This window comes from Notamacropus eugenii, chromosome 2 (assembly GCF_028372415.1).
Source record: "Notamacropus eugenii isolate mMacEug1 chromosome 2, mMacEug1.pri_v2, whole genome shotgun sequence".
In the NCBI taxonomy this organism is placed as follows: domain Eukaryota; kingdom Metazoa; phylum Chordata; class Mammalia; order Diprotodontia; family Macropodidae; genus Notamacropus; species Notamacropus eugenii.
Window position 1 is genome coordinate 503,519,579 of NC_092873.1, and position 17,856 is coordinate 503,537,434.

At 41.4% G+C, this 17,856-nt stretch overlaps 1 protein-coding gene across 2 annotated transcripts in view; it reads left to right on the forward strand.

The window, feature by feature from the left end:
- The window catches only part of BRDT (bromodomain testis associated), a 39,171-nt gene that overhangs the window by 19,189 nt on the left and 2,126 nt on the right, over positions 1-17,856 (forward strand). For both annotated transcript variants that reach the window (XM_072649070.1, XM_072649071.1), the window contains exons 12-15: positions 14,109-14,212; positions 15,197-15,320; positions 15,432-15,523; positions 16,989-17,194. In XM_072649070.1, coding sequence (XP_072505171.1) covers positions 14,109-14,212; positions 15,197-15,320; positions 15,432-15,523; positions 16,989-17,194 — 526 coding nt within the window. The remainder of the gene's footprint in view (positions 1-14,108; positions 14,213-15,196; positions 15,321-15,431; positions 15,524-16,988; positions 17,195-17,856) is intronic.

The window sequence follows — 17,856 nt, forward strand, 5'->3', positions numbered from 1 at the left end:
GTCTGTATTTGATTTAATGTGTCTTGCCTTCCAATATTTACCGTACTGTATACATCTGGCATAAACTATGAAATTTGAGCTTTTCAGTTCCCTACTAATGTAGATGAAAATTGTGAAGTTTTGTTTTGAAATAAGACAACTATGCCATTTGAAATTATATATGGAACTGAAAAATGAAGTTGTATGAAAAAATAAAAATGATCTCCAGGGAAAAGTCCACAGAAATGGGAAAAGCACTTCAAAAATACTCCAATTTCTGTTTGACTGAAGTGTTGCAGGAAGATTTCAGCCAAGATGCCTGTCAGGCCGGGCTGGAGGGGCTGTGGGTTTTTTTCCTGTTCAAGCATGTCTTTATCTCTAGCTTTTTAGCATATTTCCTTCAGTAAGGAATGTAGGCAACAAACATTTTTCTGAGGAGTCTGTAGGCTTCTCTTGACTGCCCAAAGGGGCCCATGAGACAAAAAGGTTAAAGTACTCATGTGCAGGTAAGACAGTGACACACTGGTGAGCTTGAAGAGGGGAGGGCGTGATATCTAAATGTGCTTCATACGCTTTCCATTTCACTAACGATAGATGAGATTCAAAACAGAAGCCGAAGAAATGATTGTGGTAGCATGTTGCTCTGTGGCTAGAACAATTCCTGATGTAAATAACTGTCATTAAGTATCAGAGCCAAGATCAGCCATCCAAGCTGAGAGTGGAGGCACCATTGCCCAGCACCACATCCTGATGGATCAGTGGTGGCTTGTGCCTCGTGAGGGCCGAGGCTCATGCATGTGGGGGTGTCAAACCCAGAACTGTCAGCTGTCTCTTGACACAGACAACCACAAATTAACATTATCTATGTTGAATTGATTTTTTTGTTAAATATTTCCCAGTTACATTTTTACCTGATTGGGGCTGCTGCTAGGGAGTTTTGGGAGGACCAGAGTTTGATACCTCTACAGTGAGCACCTAAGAGAGACTAGTCCTTAGTACAAGATGAGGAATGTGAAACATAACCTGACTTACATAAGTGGTAGCATTCATAGAATAAGAGAAATGATCAGCTGGGCCCTATCTCCTCCATCAGCAAGGTCGTACTTTTACCTAAAGCCCATTCTCTGGTCACAGGGTCAATTCACATGTTTAAATGGGGAAAAGGAAGAAGAAAATGGGCAGTCATGTATTTTGTCTTGAATAAACAGCCAAAAATGAGAGTATGAAGAAAATTGTATTTAAACCAGTGTAATCAAAGGTATATAACTATCACAGACAAGACAAACTGGTGCCATGTAAGAAAACAGCTATGGATTTTGTGCTACTTTTATACCTGTCAGTGGTGATCCCCTTATTTTTTCGAGAAAATAAGGCATGCTGCAACCACAAATATGGTGGAAGTTTTATTTGATCAGGAAAAGTATTCTATCTAGTTAGTCAAAACTTAAAAAGACTATTTTTAAATCCCTGGCTCCATTTTTTTGAGGTTGACTTGATTTCAGAGCTGTGAGCTAAGACATCAGTTTTATGAAGCCAGCCCTCTACTTTTCTGTTTCATGGTGACTAAATAAAATACAAAATAGCTGTATCTATTCTTTAAGAGTCGAGGACTTAGTTTTAACGGCTCATGACTTTCTTGTTCGCTACTAGGTCCCTTGGAAGAAAAGATTTCAGTGACGTTATTCTCAATCCGTTGCTAGGTTTTGGAATATCCCTTCTTTGGGAGCTTGAGGTCAGGTAAGATAGGTGAACAGAAAGGATAGAGGGCTCTGATTTGTGCCTGAATCCAGTCACCAAAAGCTTTTATTTAAGTGCTTGCTGTGTGCTGGCTGTTGTGCTCAGCTCTGGGGATAAAGAGAAAGGAAGACACACAGTCCATGCCTCAAGAGAGCTCACAATCTAATTGGGAGATAATGTGTAGGCAACTAAGTACCCTACCCTCAAGATGTAGTGTAAGTGGGGGCACTCCAGTGGAGAGGGGACTGGACAAGGAACCAGGGAGAGGTGAGTGGGAGGGCCCATTTTAGGCATGGACAGACAAGAAGACCTGAGTCACTGTGAGAAATAGCTAGGCGGGGCTGGGTGGGGAGCAGGAAGCAAAGTAGAAGAGGAGGCTGTTTTGTGGAAGGACTTCACATGAGATTTTTGGAGCTAGGCAATAGGGGAGCAACATGACCAGGCTTCTGCTGTAGTGAGGTGCTTTGGCTGGGAGGGAACAGGGAGCAGCTTGAGGCAGGGAGATCCATCGGGTCTGCCCTTGTGGAGTACTCATGGTGTACAGTGATGGAAGGCCTGTGGCAACGTCAGCAGTCTGAGGACAAAAAGGACCATAGACGCTAGATGTCGTAAAGGTAGAAACTCAGAGTTAGCAACAGATTGGATAAAGGGACCAAGTGGAGAACCACCTTCCCTTGTGAGCCTGGGTGCCCCGGGGAGGGTGGTGGTGCCCTTGACAGGAATAGGAAGTTAGGATGAGAAAAGAGAGTTTGGGCAGGGGAGAAGAGAAAGAGGTCATTTTAGAACATGTTGAGTTTCAGACGTTCTCTAGGCAGTTGGAGACTCGAGACGAGGGTAGTGCTGAGAATCATCTGCATAGAGGTGATCATCGAATCCATGGGAGCCAAGGCCAATCGCGCACCAAGCAAGATAGGAAGGAGGGAGAAGAGGAAAGGGCTCAGGATCAAGCCTTCGGAGACAGCCGCTGATGGTAGGCATGACCTTGGAGGAGGATCCAGCAAAGAAGATGGATAAAAAGTAGTCAGGTAGGAGAGCAGCGTCACAACAACCTAGGGAGGAAACTATATGGGAAGAGGGGGCATTGATTGTGTCAAAGGCTGTAGAGGTTAAAAAAAAAAAAAAGATTAAAAAAGGCTTTAAGAGTTGGCGTTTAGAGCAGTGAAGGGTAAGAACCAACTAGGGGTCCTGGTTTGCATCTGTGAAGGTTCATCTTTTAGGTAAAGTTCCATGTTGCAATTTGTGTCCATTAGTAAACGGGTACTGATTTCACAGTACGTCCGTTAGTCAAGAAATTTAAATACTAACAGCTTTGAAATTAGATTATCAGAAGAGATGCCTATGACCATTCAGTCCATACCATATCTGAAAAAGGATGGTTCTCTACCAGTTATGCTGTTTGCGAATGAAAATGTTCCCTTCCCAGGCAGCCTGTTCCATGGTGGGATCATTACACCACTGGAGGACTAAGCACAGGAAGTATGTCACTTGCTTTAGGACACATTGCACTCTCCCACTTTACCATCTCTAAGCTCCTCTAGGTTAAATATTTTTAGTTTCTTGAACCCTTTTTCGTGAAAACTATCACTGTTTTGCTTGCCTTTCTCTGCATGCCCTAGCTGCTCCATTCAGAATCTTCCTTCAACTGTATGGCCAGAAGGAATCACAGTAATATGGAATGAATTCCGATGGGGTTAATTATATGGCAATTACTATTGTGTTAGCTTAAGGTGGCATTTGGTTTTTTTTTCCCTTGGCATGTCACATATTACGCTCTTCAGTCATTGAGGTTGCATTCCAATGAAACCCTCCGCTCTTGTTCCATAGAAGATACTGTCTAGCAGTGTCTATTCTAGCTTCTACTGGGAGCCCATGTCTAAGACTTGTGACTTAAATTTCATTTTAATGGATTTCATTGAGTTCTATCCTGTTACTCATTTTATTCACTCTCATCCAGCATTTTACCTTTACCTCTCAGCTTTGTTAATTGCAGATTCAGTAAGCATGGCATCTGTTTTTATTAGTCATTGATAAAAGTTGAAACAGTGCCATGCTAAGTCCAGTTTCCTAGGGCAGTGCAGTATGGACTTCTAGAGAGATAATTAATCTATTGATGACTTCTGCCTGAGCATTCCACCAGTTCCAAGTCCTGCCTATTTATACTATTTTCTAGCTTGTGTATTACCAAATTTTACACAAGAAAAACATTATGGAGACTTATCAAATGCTTTATTAAAATAAATGAACTGCCTTCCCCTTTCTGCATTTTAAATAATCCACCCTGTTGCTTATGTGGCTTTATGACTATATTTTCTATATTCATGCATCATTCTTTTTAAATCCAGCTCCCTGTGCTCATTTACTCTGTTTCGGTGTTAGGAGTCAGGCCAGTGTGAATCCTTCACTCCTGTGGCGTTTCTTCCCAGTCGTTCAGTAATCACATCTGCCAGCTCTTTCAATACTGAGAATAGTTTGCCTGGACAAAGTGGTGTGAGTTCATCCAGCCCAGCCAAGTTCTCTCTTGAGAAAAGATATGACTACATATCTTATGTATATTAGCTTGTTAGACACTTTTGTCCTATTCTTTCAAGTCTGAAGATATTTCTTAATGGAAAAAAAATCAATTGTACTGTCTACTCATTTCTATCTTTTAAAATTTTTCTACCTAAATCCTCTAGTTTTGTTTTCTGTATTTTTTTTTCCTCTCATTACATAAATTATCTGTGTGTAGGCTAGTCATTTTACCCCAACCATGTGAAAAAGTAAGCTCCTTAAAGTGAATATCCCAAGGGATGGGGATTAAGGTTTAAATCTTGACTTTGAAACCTACCTTCCAGGTGACTGTAAGCATGATAATACCTAGTATTACCTACCTCACAGGGATGTTGTGAGGGAAATAACATTCTAACTCTTACTCTGTTACACTTGATGTCCCTAGCACAGTTGTGTGGCACCTGCAGTCTTCTTCTGGCTCCTCCCTCCGCCCAGTGGTGCAGCAAATGACAAGCCATACCTGCCCTTTCATCTTGGGCCACTCTCAACTCTGTCCTCCCATGAATGCTGCTTCACTGGCCATTCCCCAAACATCAGTGGAGCTTGTGAGCTAGCTGCCTGTTTACTCCCTCTTACCTGACCTCCTCTAATTCTTCCCGGGATCCTGCCTGCAGTGTGCTTGGGCACCTGCCAAGCTCCTTGATTTGTCTTTCCAGTGACAACCTACAACTGTAATACCTTAGAAACTAGCAGACGACTGCAGCACCAGAAGAAGGTTGACTTTTAAGATACAAGCCTTGGTGCCAATTAGAAGCTTGCAATTGTTAGAAATGCAGTGATGATGGCCCTGGGCAATTTTTCAAAGGCAGTAGACAATTCACAGCCTGTTCACACTGTCTACCCAACTTGGTAGAGAGCAGTTTTGTAAATGAACTGCGTATCATAGTTGGGCCGTAAGCAGTCTTCGTTTGAACGTTATAGTCACTTAATGCTTACATTTAATTGTAATTATTTCTAATAACTATCAACATGCTCACTGAACAGTAGCCTTACAGGAGCATTTGACTAAGGCCTTTTTTACGTTAATCATTCATGTAGGAAATGGAGTGTATATCACATATACATTTAGATGTAACATGCATGTATGTATATGTAAAGAGAGATAGTCACACACAGGGTCAGATGAAGCTAGTCAGGTAGAATTTCCTCTCCTAATCGGACAGGCTAATGTTGTTCTCTCCTCTGACCCCATCTTTTTTTTCTTCCACCACCCTACCCAAACTCCTGATTAATCAATACTTTTAGTCATGTGGCATTTAGATAATACTTCAAGGATTTGAAATTCTTTTGTCAAGTGGAACATAATTTTGTCATGGCATCAAACATTTTAGGAAAGGGGAGGACAGGAACACATCTAGTGAAACATTTCAAGAGGCTATGAAGGGTCTAGGACGGTCAGACCAAGGCAAGTGCTTCAGTCAGTCCCTTACTTATCTGTGTGTGTCTGCGTCTGTCACTGGGAAGGCAGGAACTGCACAGAAACTGGAGACAGTGTCCACAAACTGCTTTCCCAGGTTTAGGGCCATCCTCCGCTCTAGTTGCCGAACCATGGCATCACGGGGTGGCCCTTTTGTGCCCTCAGTCATTTGTAAGGAGTTCCACTTGAGCAGATTTGTAGGCTGGATTTTGCCCTGAATCTTAAGAGGTCAAGTCCTTTTTCTGACATGCCTCAGTCCCACTCAGAGAGGGTGGGCAGGGAACCAGAGTTGTCCCAGCTCCCAAGTCTTCCTGAATGATTCTGGGCATCAGCTTCTTTGTCTTTAAAACAAGGGGTTAGACTGGATGCATGCCCCTTTGAGTTTGAAATCAGATGCTAGGCAGATGGGGACTGTGGGGGATGAAGGTTTAACTGGAAATGAGTGTTGGAGGTTTGTTTTTTTTTTTAATAGCTAGAGATTTTTGACCAGTGGTAAAGGGGCATAGAAATGCTGTATAAAAGTTTCTTAAATTGGGAGTTGCTTCTTAACTTAATTACCTTCAAATGAGTCTTCAGTAATCTAGCTTCTAACAATACAAATTAGGGGATATAGAGTAACCTGCAATAAGATGTTGTAGCCTTCTGAACTAATAAATACTGAGAAACGGATTTATATGCATTTACAGAAGTATTCCCCATGTTAACTGGAATCAGAAAGAGTGGTTCCCCTTCCAAGGGAAAAATGAAGGTAAGTAGATTCTAAAGTATTTAAGGTTTTTAAGAATGTTAGCCTATCTTAACATTGAAAATGTAGTTTGAAGGCTCTGCTCTGTGCCGAATTAAAAACCTAGGCAATCTGAGCCTGTTTTCTTGCATGATGCTTTATCTAACTGCCTGGGACTGTGGCAGCTTCAGTGGCAGTTTGGTATAGTAGGTAGTCCCCGGTTCAAATCCTACCTTAAGGTACTTACTGTGTGTCTTTGGGCTGAGTCAGTTAACCTTCCCTGAGCCTGAGTTTCCTCATCCACAAAATGGGAGTGGTGATTATAACTCTGATGACACGGTTGTCATGAGAATCAGATAACGTGAACATTTGTTGTTCAGTCATGTCTGACTCTTCGTGACCCATTGGGGTTTTCTTTGCAAAGAGACTGGAGTAGTTTGCTGTTCCCTTCTCCAGCTCACTTTGCAGACATGGCAAACCAGACAAGACATGGCAAACTGAGGCAAACCAGGTGACTTGCCCAGGGTCATTCTGAGTTTTAGTCTGAGGCTGAGTCTTTCCTACCCAGTTCTCTGAGCACTATAGCACCACCTAGCTGTCTCCTGATGTAAATACAGGGTTACACAAATTTGGAAGTACTAAATAAATAGGAGCTTCTATCATCAGTCATCATTTTCAGAGTTTAAATTTACCAGCTGGAGTGAACTTGCCTTTTTTTCTTTTCCAACTTGGCCATAAAAAACACCAAAAATCTTTTCCTTCCAAAGAGCTAGAGCTCTAAGTGGAATCTGTAGTTCACAGTATAGTAAACTACTTTTGAGGTGGAAGTCAGATAAAATAAATGGATTCAGAATTGGGAAAAGTCAACGTCAATACTAGTGGGACTGTGGAGAAAATACGGGGAAAGTGAACCCTGTACATACTCTGTCAGCCTACCTAAGAGTGTGAGAGGTTGATGTTTACAGGAGTGGCTTCAGGTGTATACTTAATTTCACTGGTGTTTAATGTTAGTTTATAAAGTGTTGCTGGTGGTGAAAGTTCGTGGGGTTTTGGAGGGAGATAATCTTGCAGTACTTCACAAGAGTTTTGTTGTACTCCCATTATTGAATGTAAAACATTTTCTAAAAAGCTCTCTTTATGTATGTTATTGAAAGGATAATGATATTCTCATCAGTAACAGGGAAGTTGAGAAGAGGGGTAGGATAGGTGTGAGTACAAAGATAAAGAGCTCTGAGTATCCCGTACTGAGTTTGGGATGCCTATGGGGCAACAAATTTGAAATTCCCTAAAGGCAGTGTGTAATGTGGAACTAGTGTTCCAGGAAGGGGCTTGTACGTCTAGATGTGGGTCATCTTCCTAGAGAAGACAATGAACTCAGGGAGCAGACAAGATCACCAAGTAAGAGACTGGAGGGAAGAGAGCCCAGGACAAAGCCTTTAGGGAGGGCAGAGAGGAAAAAGGTCAAGCAAAGGAGCTCAGTGAGACAGGGGGAGGAAGCAGAAGTAAGCAAATTCAGAGCAGAGAGAGGATTTAGGAGAGTGGTCAGTTGAGTCAGCTGGTGCAGAGGGGTCAGGAAGGATGAGGATGGAGAAGAGCCTGTAGGATGATGGGAGGGATTGGTAACATCTAGTGGGGATATTTTTGAAGCATGGGCAGAGACCTGCTTGTGTATATGGACAGTGAGGAAAGAGCCACTTGGCAAGGTGATCAGTCTGCTAGTGAAGGTGGAAGGGATTGGGATCCAAGAGGGAAAAGAGATTGGCCTGGGAGGAGGGAAAGGATCTGGAGTAGAAGAGGAGACAAGAGTGGTGAAGATTGAGGGAAGGAGAGCATTACACTTGGTGTAAGGTACGAGGCTTGAGAAGAAGATGGTGAAAGTCGGTCGTTGAAGTGAATGGGGATTGCTTTGCCCAGTTCTGATCAGGTAACCTCAGTATGTATTGGACAAAGTTAGCAAGGTTAGCTTCAGCTCTTTTAAGCATCATGTGCTATGAGAAGTGGAAGATGTATGTGGGAATAATGCTGAGTTGTGGTTTGGCCAAGCACAAGCGACTAGAGGACGACGTAGGAACAAGGGATTGAGGAGTGGAGAATGTGGAAAAGGTGAACTGTTTCATTGAGGGCCCAAGATGCGGAGGAGAGTGCAGCTTAGACGAGTAATAAAATCACTTGGGAAAGTACTGAGATTTATAAGGATTTGGAAATGGTGAAATATTTTTCAGCCATAGAAGCCTAGTAAGAATGTGTGTCTAGATATTTTTAATTAGAAGATTTATTTATGAAAATATTCCTCTTTTCAAAGAGGTCCCTTAAAAAGGGGCTGTGTGGTTTTTTTCCAGTGAAGCTTTCATGGCTCAAAACTTTTTTGGAATTTTCTCTTGAGAGTCTGTGATACATCTTTTACTTACTCTCAGTGAAAGAAATCTTATTTTCAAAATACTCAGAGTTAAGCATACTGAATAACATGGATGATCAAGCTGGACCATACTTTTTGTTAAGCAGTGAAATTGGCCAGGAGGAGGGGGAATATGTGTGGAACTTCAGCCACCTGGAAAGGCAGTGCTTCAGATAAGTACATAATTGTCCTTAGGGGTTGGGCATAAAGGGTTCATTTGAAAATAGTACATTCTAGCTTATTAATGTGAGTATGTTTTTATTTTGCATCAATGTAATTTTTCGTAAGCAATATCAAAGATTAATGTTTATGGTGGAATTTTTATGTGCATGTATATTTTATTCTATATATATGCTTTTACACATCTCTGTGTAACAGAGTTGATTTCATTATTGCTTGTAGTCTCTTATGACAAGGAAACTTAAATAGCAGTTAATCATTTAGATTGTTCATTAGCAAATACGTTTCCCTGCGAAGGGATTGTGTTTCTAATATTGCTGTTGGTTTTCAGACTTTGTCTTCCTGTAGGAAATCAAATCAAGATCTGTTAGCTCTTAAGCGCCAAGAACCTCAACATTTACAGACTTTGCAAAGCCTTCCATCAGCACAAATTAGCATATCTCTCTCAAGTAAGAATTTTAAAAGTAAAATGTCATTTGAGAAATTGTGAACAGTAAATGTATATATGTATGTTAAAAGATTAAATTATGTTAAAATTACTAATAGATTAAATAATGATACAATAGTGTTATCGAGAAAATTTTATTAATTCATTGGGGTTTTTGGTTTTGTTAACCTCTCCTTTGATTTTGTGGTTTCTATTTTGATGTTTAATTTGGAGGCTTTAATTTGTTATTGTTTTAGTGGCATACCCAATTTGTTGAACTCTGTCTTTCTCTCTCCTCTCTCTCTCTCTCTCTCTCTCTCTCTCTCTCTCTCTCTCTCTCTCTCTCTCTGAAATATGAAAGAAGATTTTTAACCTGTCTGCTTTTGTGAGGTTTTGTCCTTGGTACATGGACAGTTTTTTGTGCAAGTGCCGTGCACACCTGAGAAATATGCATGCTTCTTTTTATTCCTGTCCAGTATTCTCCAGAAGTTTATCATGTCTAATATATTCTGAAGTTGTATTGAATTTATGAAATTCCTTGGTTTTTATTATTGCATTTATTTGGGTCTGAGAGTTTTGATAGTTTAGTGGTCTTATGGTCTATTTGTACCTGAAAACTCATTGAACTTTTCCTCTGAGATTTTTTAGATGCTGTGTTATTACATGCGTATGTTTAGTATGAAGATGAATTCATTCTGTATGGTGTCTTGAAGCTAAATATATGTTTATCTTTGTAAATTAGGCTTGGGTTTGATGTTACTGTCTGAGGTCATTTTTGCTGTCCTTGCCTTGGGCTGAAGCATGATAGATTCTACTCGAGCCCTTTATTTTTAACTGTGTACATCTGGATCTTTCACGTTGAGAACAAACAAAAGAATTGTTAGATTCTACTTTACATATACTTCATTCAGCTATATTTTTCCTTTTTTTGTCTAAAGAACAGTGTTGTGAGCTCATCCCCAGTGCTCCAGGTTTGATGTAATCTGCCAGTGTTCCTCTGCCCCTTCGTCTGCTCAACCAGAGACCAGTAATGGATTCTTATCTATTTTTCTTTTAAGCCCTTCAAAATCCACCTTCCATAGTTGTGCTTAAGGCCCTTTCCCTCACCGAGTCTACCTTCCCTCTTATTTTCACGTTTTCCTTATTCCCTCCTGTGTGAAACGTTTCTTTATGTTTGTTTTTGTTTTTTAATAATTTTTCGGTTTTCAACAATCATTTCCATAAATTTTTCTCCCCCTCCATCCACATGGTAGCATGCAAGCTTATATGGGTTCTACGCATACATTCTTGTTAAACACATTTTCACATTAGTCATGTTGCAGAGAAGAACTGAAGCGAATGGGAGAAACCGTAAAACATATAACAACGTAGAAAATAGTCTGCTTCGTTGTGCGTCCCAGGTCTGTAGTTCTTTCTCTGAATGTGGATGGTGTTTTGTATCAGAGTCCTTTGGGAATGTTTCAGGTCCTTGTGTTGATGTGAAGGGCTAAGTGTATCAGAAACCGTCCTTGCACAGTGTGGCTGCTAGGGTGTGTGATGTCCTGGTTCTGTTCACATCGTTCCATGATATTCACATACTGCAGCTTGGTCAGCCATGCCCCAGGTGTGAAATGTTTCTTTACCCAATTGTATGTCTTTGTGTACCAAGTGTGTGAACATGGTTCTGGTTTCACCTCTTCCCCCTCTTCCACTCTATTCTTTTTTCTCATTCCATTTTTCTTTGAAGGATCATCAAGACATAATAGAACCACTCTAAGGCCTTCCGTCTGATCTGACTACCTCTGTGATTTCGACGATAGTGGACATGTGTCATCTCCCCATGTTAGAATGTGAACAGTTTGTCCTTGTCTACTCACTGAGGATTGCTTGTTCATGTTTGCCTTATGTTTTTATTCAGTCCTGTGTTGATATTTCAAAGCTTTAACTCAATTCCAATCTTTTCATCAGGAATGCTTGTAAGTTCTTTCTCATTAAGGGTTCAGCTTTTTCCATGTGGAATTATGTTCCGTTCTGCTGGGTAAGCGCTTCTTGGTTGTAAACCATCTCCTTTGCCTTCTGGAGTATCAGATTCTAAGCTTGCTCCTGTATTGTAGTGGCTGCTAAATCGTGGGTGATCGTGACTGAAGCTCCTCTGGCTGCTGCGGCGTCATTGTTTCGGAAGCTCTGGATTTTGGCTGAGATGTTCCTGGGAGTTTACATTTGGAGGTTTCTTTCAGGGAGTGACTGGGGGCTCCTTTTATTTCAGCCTCTGGTGTTTGCTCTTAGGATGTGTTGGCTCTTTATTTTGGCCATGATGTTCAGGCAGTCCCAAGGTTCTTAAATTTTTCTTCAGATCATTGGTTTTTGTTACCTCACGCTTTCAGTCTCTTGATGGTTTTTATATTTCTTGTTACCTCATGGAATCGTTGGCTTCTGTTCAGTCCATTCTAATCTTCCAGGAGTTTGTTACCTTGCTCCGAGCTGTTGCTTCTTTCCGCTTCCTTCTTTCATACCTCTCATTTCTTTTCCATGTTTTTAGCTGTTTTTAAATACTCTTGCTTCATCTTTTCTAAGAATGCCCACTGAACTTGTGCCCAAACTCTCTATCTTCAGAGCTTTGCTTGTCGATCTTTGGGAGTTGTTCTCTTAGGGGTTTGTCTTGAATGTCATTGTCATCAGAATCACTTTTTACGAGTGTCTTTTTATCGTTGTCTGCTCGTTCACTAGGACCTGACTTTGTCCTTCTAAAGGCAGTGTAGGGGCTATTTCTGTTGCTGTTTTCTTGGGGTGTTGAGCATTCTGTTGTTCTCTGATCCCAGAGACAGTGCCCTCTGGGGGATTTGCAAGCTTTTACAAACCCAGAATGGCCTTAGGGCACCCTTAGGTCTGTAAGTTCCAGGCCCAGGTTTGCATCTGAGGCCAACTGGCCTGTGGGCTTGCCCCATTTGGGGTTCGAGTAGACTGCTGGCAGCATCCCCCCTCTCAGTCATGTGGGGAACTCTGCTGGTTCGGAGGAGCTGAAGTGCAGGCTCCCTTTGGTCAGGGATTGCCCTGGCTGTCGGAAGCCTGGGACCAATTAGAACCCCTCAGCCCCTGGGGTCAGCCACACAACTGCTTGAGCCCTCCTCACCCTGGAGTGCCACACCTAGACCAGGTCTCCCTCCTCTTTCTGCTCTGGATCTGCAACCTGGAACAAAGCAGTAGGTGACAGAGCTGCCGCTTGGTGCTTGTGCCTGCACCCTACACAAGGGCCTTTGGCCGAAGGCGCAGCCTGTCCCTCTTCTGCAGTACTTCCAGTAGCACCAGCCTAGTCAGATAACGTCTCTATAGCCAGTGATCTCCCAGGCCCGGTTGGACTGAAGAAGGAAATTGCTGTGCTTTTTTTTTTTTTTTAAATTTTCTCATCAGGATCAGTCTGGTGCATTTTCTACATCTTTGTGTGTGTTATGTTGGAACCATCACTGGCTCTACCCCTGAGCGGCTTTTTCATTAGGGATAGAATACTTAAGGTTTCTAGCATAACTGCAGTCAAATATTTGGTGAGTAGGGGACACTACCTTTTTTAATCCCTAGATGAGGGTAGAGCAAGGACTACAGAGAGAATTTGGAAAAGCAACTAATTTTAGGGATGATAAAGAAAAACAATTTGAACTTGTTGGAAATGGAATGTGCTGCCCCAGAAAGCAAGGAGGCTCCTCCTATTTGGCAGTCGGCAAAAGAAAACCCAAAGTGCAAAGCAGGCACCTGGGTATTTAGAGATGTGTCTCACTCTGAATTCTGAGCCCATTATCTCCGTTACGTGCTTCATCTGCCTCCCTCTGAACCACTTAGTGCGTTCATTGATCAGCATCCTGAATGCTTTGTGTCATGTTTATTTGTTATAACATATACTTTGTTCTGGTTCTGCTCAGTTGTAAATGTTTATCATTTGTGTTTAGGTTGGCCAGGAATCATCTGGCATATATAGCACTGTTGCCATGGAATCAGTTTCTTTTATTTTTTATTTTTTAATTTATTTATTTAACTTTTAACATTCATTTTCACAAAATTTTGGGTTACAAATTTTCTCCCCTTTTATCCCCTCCCCCCCCAAACACCAAGCATTCTAATTGCCCCTGTGACCAATCTGCTCTCTCTTCTATCCTCCCTCTCTGCCCTTGTCTCCGTCTTCTCTTTTGTCCTGTAGGGCCAGATAGCTTTCTATACCCCTTTACCTGTATTTCTTATTTCCTAGTGGCAAGAACGTTACTCGACAGTTGATCCTAACACTTTGAGTTCCAACTTCTTTACCTCCCTCCCTCTCCACCCCTTCCCTTTGGAAAGCAAGCAATTCAATATAGGCCAAATCCTTGTAGTTTTGCAAATGACTTCCATAGTAGTTGTGTTGTATAAGACTAACTATATTTCCCTCCATCCTATCCTGTCCCCCATTACTTCTATTCTCTTTTGATCTTATCCCTCCCCATGAGTGTCGACCTCAAATTGCGCTCTCCTCCCCATGCTCTCCCTTCTATCATCCCCCCACCCTGCTTATCCCCTTATCCCCCACTTTCCAATCAGTTTCTTTTAGGCAAAACGAAGTTGTCTGTATTGAACCAATTAAGGAGGCTAGGTAAAGAGTACCAGTACACTTGTTTTGTTTTAACTATGCCAGATAAGCTACTTATGCTGGTAACTTGAGCCTGTACAACGTGGTGCTGACATTATTCTCAATTTTTAGGTCTTCCTGAAGTTGTGTCCTCAGTAGGTGCTTGTTCTCTGCTGCAAAATACCCTGAATGTCCTCACTTTGGAGCCCATCAAACCTACTCTTACCGTTTCAGAGGTAACTCTTTTTTACTGTACCAAATAGGACTTGGAAGCTTAAAATACTGGTTCTAGTGTCTGTCTAGTCCATTTTGTCAGAGTGGCCTTGGAGTTGGCTTTGAAGGTACCAGGAAGGTCTTTAGAAACATGGAGTTGGTCTCAGCTTCTTTTGCAGTGAGTAAGTGTTTCTAGTTTGCACATCAGCTCCATTTAGAATTGTGAGTTCTCTTTCTAACTGTTTCTCAGAAAGACAGTGGTGTCTGATGGGAAACATCCATGAGTGGGATCCTGAGGCCAGCTAGATGGCCTGTGGCTAGTCTTAGCTCCTCACCTGCCAGAGGAGAGCTGGGGGAGATGATTTCTAAGACTGCTCTGGTCTTTTTTCTTCTGAAAATGAAAAAGTAGGTTTTTTGTTCTAGGATTTTAATAGGTTGCCTCTACAAAAAAAATGTTAACATTCCATTGTAAGATCACAGATTTAAAAATGGAAGCCTTCACCTTCAAAATTACTTAGTCCAACTCCTCCTCTGGGTTTCTTTTTGAAGTCCAGGCTTTTGTAAAGGACTTGTCCAAGGTTTTAAATTCAAGGCCCACCCTTCTTTTATTTCATCCATATTTTATCATCCGTATTTCTGAAAGTATAATGAAAATACTTGGTTTATCTGTGTACTTGTTGATTAACTTTGACTAACTGGCTGCTAGTGAAATGTGATCAGTTATGTTCTTTGGTTCCATTTAATGGAACTGATGTAAAATTTGAGATTAAACCTGAACATAAAATTAGATACTGAAATTAAGATAGTAAAAGCATTTACCAGTAGCAACTGGCTTTACACAGCCACAATTTCCTGTTAGAACTGAGGGTATTTGTTTTTTAAAAACTTTTGAATAATGAAAACGATTTGAGAAGCTGAATTGTGACTAAGAGTTCTACAATCTAGTAACATCCAGCTGATCAATTCAGAACATCACTGAACTACCTTGGGGTGTGTTTTCCCCCTAGAATACTTCATCAAGTGGTGACAGAAAAGATGACGCCATGTCTGTAGCGAGTGCTGGAAATTCAACCCCTCTCCTAAATACGATGCGGGAAGGAATCGACACTAAACCTATGAAAAAAGTGGAAAGTGAGTGTGAATAGCCATGATTTGAGCCTGGGTCCTTGGATCTCCAAATTAAATATTTGTCATGCTGTTCCACAATGCCCACATCTTTGAAATGTACAATTTGTGTTGTAGGGGAGCCTGGGCAGCCCATCGCTAACATAGTGCACCAGACCGGCAGTAAGTCAGATATGTTAGAGCCTGAACTTGACGCTCCTATTAAGAAGGTGAGAGTACTTCCATTGGGCTCTTCTTTGGGAGGAAGTTGATGCAGTGACTGCATATTAATTGTCCAAAAGATAAAGAAGTTGTCTTGAAGATATTTCTGTGGACATTTTCTGTTAAATCTTAGTGCGTACTCAGCCTCAAACCTCCTGACTATTTGTAATAGCTTTGTTAACAGGCCTTCTGCTGTTTTTCTAAATTTGCCCCATCAGTTACACCATTTTTGGGTTCCACCAAGATGTAGCTTTTGTGTATGAAATAGATTTCGTGAAACATGTATATTAACATTGTATATTAAGTCCTGTTTTGTATTAACACTTCCTAACACTGAATCCTACTATTTTCTTGAAAAAACAAATATTTGATTCTTCCATTTAATCTTATCCTTAAAGACATTTTTTTCAGGCTTTGGCATTTTACCTGAATTTGATCTAAAAGTCAGATATCCTAGGACTTAGAGTTGGAAAGTTCTCCAGCCTGTTCTGTTCACAGGTCACGTACAGAGAAAGAGGGTAGCAGCAGGAGAATTCAAATGCAGCTCCCTTTCCAGTGTTCATTTCACCATACTTTGTGTGATTTAACCTCACTTAATGCTACCAGATGATCTGTGCTTGACATGATTTTTTTATAACAGCGTGGCAGTGTTCCTCAGATGTTTGTTGTCTTATTAATTGGCCATATGAGCCCGTCTAGTCTTTGTACTTGACCTAATGAACTGTTTATAATGCTGACTAACCCAGCAAGGACTTGTAAAATGTTGACTTAGTTTGCAGTTGAGTTAGTAGTTGCAGGAAAGAAACATGAGCCATGAGATGTGCAAACCTGACGCCACTAAGTGACTGTGCACACAGCAAAATTAATTCAATTGAGTTTTACTAATTTGAACAATGGAATCCAACTAATCTTAGTGAATTTAATCTTGACTGACTGACTGACTGACTGACGCTGGTTCAGATCTTGCCTCTGACCCTCTGGACCAGAGCTTCAGGCAAGGAGGGTGTAAACAGAATTGCCCGAGGGGGCTTCCTCCCTTGGCGTTTTCTGTACCAAGACATCTTTCTTCGGTCTGGTCTAAACCTGTCCCTCTATTCCCATGCCTTTCACCCACACCCACAAACAAAACCCCAGAAATCTGTAACCTAGGTATATAAGTTTTTAAAATGAACTCTTTTAATCTGCTGCTTAATTCTTCTATCAAAACTCTGCCTAAGTGAGAACTGTTCCAAATTGGCCATGTAAATATTTCTCCTTAATATCACTGATTACAAGGAAATTGGTGCTCGTTGTTTATTAACAGCAGCCTGAGGAGGGCTCTTTTTCTTTTATTCTTGATGTGGAGTGGAGTGTTCTTTTTTGTTGTAGGAGCTTAGATTTGTTTAGGGGGATAGTGTTTGTAAATGCTTCTGTTGATCCCCCCTTTATGCCTTTCTTATGTTGGGTTAGCTAACATTGAAACATTTCTTTTAGGATATAAAGATCAAGAACGTGGACTGTTGGACAAGTCTAGGCAAAACAGTCACAACCTCAGTGTTCCCAGAGTGTTCGGATGATCTCTTCAGGCAGTTCAGAAAAGCAGTTATAGAAAAGGAAGTGAAGACCCGAACACGGGAACCGATAAGGAAGCAGATGGATCAGAAGCCGGAGGAATCAACAGCCAAACCAGATCAACGGAGGTATGAGATTCTTGCAATGAAGTTAGGGCATCGGTTTGAAGTGGACCCACGTAGTCTGTACTTCAGCCTTTTTGTTCACATTATAGTTTGAATAGATGGCCTCATATTTTGATCATATAAGTGCTCTTCAGAAGTAACAATAACTTGGAATGGATCAGATTTCTTTCTCAGTTGAACATTAATTGTGCCTACTATGTGCAAGGCAGGGCAGCTAGGTGGCTCCATGGTGCAGGGAGTGCCCAGACTGGTGTCAGGAAGACTCCTCTCCCTCAATTCAAATCTGGTCTCAGACACTTACTAGCTGTGTGACTCTGGGCAAGTCACTTAACCCTGTTTGTCTTAGTTTCCTCAACTGTAAAATGAGTTGGAAATGGCCAATTGCGTGAGCATCTCTGCCAAGAAAATACCAGGTGGAGTCACGAAGAGTTTGACGAGACTGAAGAAGTGTGCATGGCATTTGCACAGTTAGGTGCTGAGAATACAAGGGTAATACATCAACGCCTCCATTGTCACTGAGCATAGATGTGTGTGGGGAATCAAAGATGCCTCTGCATGAGGAAGTTGATAATTTGAGAATGGAGAGAATGCTGACAAGGGATCATCTGAATTTAGTCTTAAGGAGGTCAGGACCTGTGCCAGGGCGCAGAGTTGGACTGGCAGCT